Below are 5,342 nucleotides of genomic sequence, written 5' to 3'. Positions count from 1 at the left end.
TTTGCCGATGATATGAAGTTAGGTGGACAGGCAGGTAGTACTGAGGAAGTGGGGAGGCTGCAGAAGGATCTCAACAGTTTGGGAGAGTGGTCCAGGAAATGGCTGATGGAATTCAATGTGAGCAAATGCGAGGTCTTGCACTTTGGAAAAAAGAATACAAGCATGGACTACTTTCTAAACAGTGAGAAAATTCATAAAACCAAAGTACAAAGGGATCTGGGAGTGCTAGTCGAGGGTTCTCTAAAGGTAAACATGCAGGTCGAGTCCGTGATTAAGAAAGCTAATGCAATGTTGTCATTTATCTCAAGGGGGTTGGAATATAAAAGCACTGTTGTGCTACTGAGACTTTATAAATCTCTGGTTAGGCCCCTTTTGGAGTACTGTGTCCAGTTTTGGTCCCCACACCTCAGGAAGGACATACTGGCACTGGAGCGTGTCCAGCGGAGATTCACACGGATGATCCCTGGAATGGTGGGTCTAACATACGAGGAACAGCTGAGGATCATGGGATTGTTTCATTGGAGTTTAGAAGATTAAGGGGAGATCTAATAGAAACTTACAAGATAATACATGGCTTGGAAAGGGTGGACGCTAGGAAATTGTTTCCGTTAAGCGAGGAGGCTAGGACCCGTGGATACAGCCTTAGAATTAGAGGGGTAAATTCAGAACAGAAATGCGGAGACATTTCTTCAGCCAGAGAGTGGTGGGCCTGTGGAATTCATTGCCACAGAGTGCAGTGGAGGCCGGGATGCTAAATCTCTTCAAGGCAGAGATTGATAAATTCTTGATGTCACAAGGAATTAAGGGCTACGGGGAGAATGCGGGTAAGTGGAGTTGAAATGCCCATCAGCCATGATTGAATGGTGGAGTGGACTCGATGGGCCGAATGGGCTTACTTCCACTCTTGTGTCTTATGGTCTTATCATCGACGTCCCCATATGGACATATTCCTTGCACCGTGACAGTTGTTAGATCATAATAATAGAGTGGTGAGGTTCCATCAGAGGAGTAAGCCCTTCCTGGGGTAGCTGAAATGACCACAAGTTGCTGTGTAGTGACGTGAACTAAAAAGAACTTAATGAAAGGTAAAGCAAACAAAAGATGAAGGCAACAACAAGCAAAGCCACATCTACAATAAGACCAATGTTGACAAACCATACTCCCCAAGAACCCTAATATATTATTCAGCCAATCAAAAGCCTGATGCCCAAACCCTGCATTGTCTTTTAGCTCCCGTTTTAGATTTGTTAGTTTTTCCATTGCTTTAGTAAAAGATCCCCCAGTGTTAGTGTTGTTAAGTATAAAGGCACAGCAATGTTCCCCAAAAATCACACAAACCCCGCCTTTTTCTGCCAGCATCCAATCGAAGGCCTCTCTGGTTTGCCATGTCATTGTGGTAGTAACATCCAATTGTTCTCCCAAGACCACAAGGACATCGTCAGTATAACTGATAAATCTCTGCTGGTTGTGATAAATGTAATTAATCCATTCAGCATTCTTGCTAACCCCTATCACTGGGATGAGAGCTTCCCAGCCCACGACAATCTCATTGCGGGCCTTAAACTCATTAGGAGTTCCTCTTGGCTGTCCTATGCTATCAGTCCCAGTTGTCGGATCAGGGACATACTGTCGTTTAGGTCAGTACAAAGCTGACTGTGACATCGCATCAAGCTGCGTGTGTGGTGATATAACTACCGCGTGTAGGAGCATTACACTGGCACAGCTGCCACTCCAGTCAGTGGGCACCGTCAGGCGCACCCCTCCTTTCTTACCACACAGCCACCAAGAATCTGCCAGTGGGACGCGTTGAGAATTTAAAACAGCCCCAAATGTGGTGTCCACCTTGAGTTCAATAGTATTCCCACAAAGACCCTTAAAATAGCCTCCTGGTGTGGAGCCATTTCGCTGAAAGCATTCAAAACTCAACCGTTCCCGTATTCTGGAAGCAGCCACGGGGAACGTGTAATTAGCCTTAGGGGTGGACCACGGGGTACTATAGCCACAACACCGTTGGAGTTGCTACCTGCCCACATCACCCTGCTGATAGAACGTAGAGGCCTGAAGCAGGAGGCACCGGAAGGGACAATGGGATTGCCTGTAAGTTGATGAATCATCCAGGTTAAGAGGTTGGCTAGAGTGCTGCAAACACCATTGAGTACAGGTGGTCGGGTTAAAGGGCAGAGGGACAACATAGTATGAGGGGGCTGTCTTAATACACAAGAAACAGTCCTGTTTAGCCATCATTACAGCCGTATAGTTTGCCCATTGATACCAGTCGCTGTCACGGGCGCATACCCATGTTAGGGCAGAAAGGTCTGCACTTCTAATACGTCTTTGCCTCCCAGCCTGAGTGACCCTGGCATTACCAGTCCATGTCTGCCTAATCAGTGGTCTCCAAGTCTGAGTATGCAGGCCTGGCATCAGAGAGGGGGGTATTGGGGCATCCCCCATGTCTTCCCCATCCCCACTGACAGGAGAACTATGTTCCACATCTCCATCACAATCATTTCTAGAATGATCAGTATCCCCAAAAACTTCACCTGCACCTTGTTCGGGACCCTGCTGAGGGGTACTAGCCTCCTGTGTGCCCTGCCTGTGTCCAAGTTCCTCAGCCTCAGCTCCACTTACCTCAGTGTTAGAGTTAGTTTGTGCCGGTGGGAGAGCATTAGTACAATGATTAAGGTGGTACCATATGTGTCATCCTTCCACTAGGATGGCGGTAGGTGATGCCTTAGTCACTATGAAAGGTCCCTCTCTCCTCGTCTCATTCCAGCGTCTTTGAAAAACCCGCACGTACACCCAATCCCCGGGTTTAATAGGTGCTTCCTCGTTGACAGGTTCCCTTTGTGTTTCCTGCAGCTGGATAGTCTCATGTATCATCGTTAGCTGCTGCATATATTTTTTAAGTTCTCAGCTGAACCGCTCCAAGCTCGGCCCTTTGTATGAGCCTCTCCACCTGGGCACTGGCATAGTGAGCACCACCTGTGAGCATCTCATACGGTGTTAGATTGGTCATGTGATTAGTCTGCATGCGATAACTCATTAGTGCCAATTAACCCAACTAAGGTTGGTGCTTGCGCAGATCTTGTTTAATTTGGCTTTCAATGTCCCATACCCTGTTACTGGGGATGATACAGGTGCCCAAACCTCTGTTTAATTCTCAAAGATTGCAGCACCAACTTAACTACTTTCTGAATGAAGGCAAACCCATTGTCTGAACTAATTTCCGATGGTATACCAAACCTTGGGATAACTTCATTCGTCAGAAATTTCACTACTCTCCCAGCTCCTGATTTCAACCCTATTTCCACTGAGCTAGCTGATTTCACTCTCCCCAGATCTGTAGCATGCTGTGACCACAAAATAGCTGGTAATGCATCCAATTGCTCATTACCATATTGATTACCTTTTTCCACTGTCACTGACATGCTCCACTGGGGTGTTACCCTGACTTCCTTCCGATTCCCTGTCAAGTTGCAGATTGCTAGGATTTTAATATAGCTGCCATTCCCAGATTCCCTGTTGTGAGCACATGCCATTCCCTGACTGTTCCTACATGCCTGGCCATAGGTCCTAAGTCTTTAGATTGATATCCCTTATTTCCCAGTGAGGTGCCTGGTACACTATACCACTTTTCCAGGAACACATTTCTCTGTATTTGCCGGATCACTCCTGTTCCCCTAATACTATTGCTTCGCTTCTCAAATGTTGTGGAATAGTGACTTCCTGCTGCCGCTGCCTCTCTAACACCTCATCCTGGGACTCATCAAATATCACTGTACAGTGCAGCTCAGACTTAGGTAGTCTTGCTTTGGTCAGCATCATCAACACTTCTGCTTCCCACATCCCCCAAATGTCTTGAATATCACTTGCTATATCCACTAGCCAATAAACATTAATATCATTAACGTCTTGCATCACTAATTGTGTATTGGCCTTTTCTGTGTGCACTCCAATCTTACCTCTAACTGTAGTAGAGCATCCCTACCTAACGGTTAATTGGCATCTCTTTAGACACTAATATTGGCAGAACTATCTCCATACCTTCCATTTCTAATCTTACTGGAGCTGTAAATCGGGTTAACTGTGATTTCCCGAGAACCCTACAGTTTTAACAAATTTACTTGAGACGGGAAGGTGAGAGGTGCACCACGGCTGTACACAAGTGTATGTAGCGCCAGTACCTATCATCACCAGTGTCTGCTGCCCTTCTATATTAACTTGTATTACTGGTTCTTGATCAGCCTCCCACCCTACTACAGGGTAGTGCCCCTTCCCAGCCAGGTTCTCAGGCCATCCCTAAAACATCCCATATGGGTTGACAGGTCCTGCTGGGCCTGTAGGAGTCTGAGAAGTGGCCACTAGGGATTCCCAACATCCAGGCCCGCTGTAGGGCAGAGAGGGCCCGGTCCAATAAGGGTAATTCCTCCTAAAGTGGCCTGGTTGATGGCATCCCCAGCACATCATTTCTGGGCCCCCTTGAGCCTGATTATTTATCATGTATCTTAGTCCCCCATTCCTATGTCCCTGTCCTTGGGGAGCCCAGTTCTGTTTAGGCTGTTGTTTAAATCTGCCCTGCTCCAGATCTGTCACCTGCGGGACAGCTTCTCTCAAACCCTCCATTGCTGGTGTGGGACTTTCTGGCCCCTGTCTGGTTACCTGATAGGACCCCCCCTTGCACCAGCACTTGGCTCACACTAGTGTTGATTACTGTGTCAGTTCTTACTGGAAACACCTTTTTAGCCTTCTCTTTTTCTTTCTTTATCAGCTCTTCGAGCTGCATTTGCACCAACTTCCTTTGCACCTCCTCCTGCTGTTCACACAGTTTCACTTTGTCTTTTCGAAACCTTTCAACTGTATGAGCTACATGGTCTCTAACTTCCTGGTGGCTCATCGATGATGTCAGACCCCCCACCTCCTCCAGCCTGACCTGACTCGGGAGGGCATTGCCTCAATGATGGAATTTCGGAACATTGTGGTCAGCAACTGATGAGTCTCTATGTCTTGCTCTGTTTCCAGCCTCCACCTCTTTAACTGTTTCTCCAAGTATGCAGCAAGGTTTTCACCTTCTCCCAGTGGATCCCCTCTCAGAGCCTGGGGGTCCATTTTGGATGGATAACAGTCTCTTGAGGCCTGCCATACATTGTGTCTCACTCGATCAAACCCGACCCCATCGATCATTTGATTGTCTACTGCATGTTTCAAACGGGCTCGGACCATTATTTCCTTTAACTTCAGGAGCCATACCAGCAGTGCCTTCAAGTCTCCTATAGCCAGCAATCGCCCTGTGGTTCCATCTTCAAAAGCCTTTATCCACTTTCCCGCTCCCTCATGTAAACTGG

General features: G+C 47.2%; 1 protein-coding gene across 1 annotated transcript in view; it reads right to left on the bottom strand.

Moving 5' to 3' along the window:
* The window catches only part of emc4 (ER membrane protein complex subunit 4), a gene marked incomplete at its 3' end in the record, with an annotated part of 26,695 nt that extends 21,801 nt beyond the window's left edge, over nt 1–4,894 (bottom strand). The window contains exons 1-2 of the mRNA XM_043686522.1: nt 4,660–4,894; nt 897–1,064 (exon numbers count right to left, since the gene is read on the bottom strand). Of these exons, the coding sequence (XP_043542457.1) occupies nt 897–1,064; nt 4,660–4,894 (403 nt within the window). The remainder of the gene's footprint in view (nt 1–896; nt 1,065–4,659) is intronic.
* Nucleotides 4,895–5,342: the final 448 nt, after the last annotated feature.

This window comes from Chiloscyllium plagiosum, unplaced genomic scaffold (assembly GCF_004010195.1).
Source record: "Chiloscyllium plagiosum isolate BGI_BamShark_2017 unplaced genomic scaffold, ASM401019v2 scaf_13441, whole genome shotgun sequence".
NCBI classification, from domain to species: Eukaryota; Metazoa; Chordata; class Chondrichthyes; order Orectolobiformes; family Hemiscylliidae; genus Chiloscyllium; species Chiloscyllium plagiosum.
The sequence above is the reverse complement of the archived record's forward strand: the minus strand, read 5'-3'. Positions and strand labels throughout refer to the sequence as shown.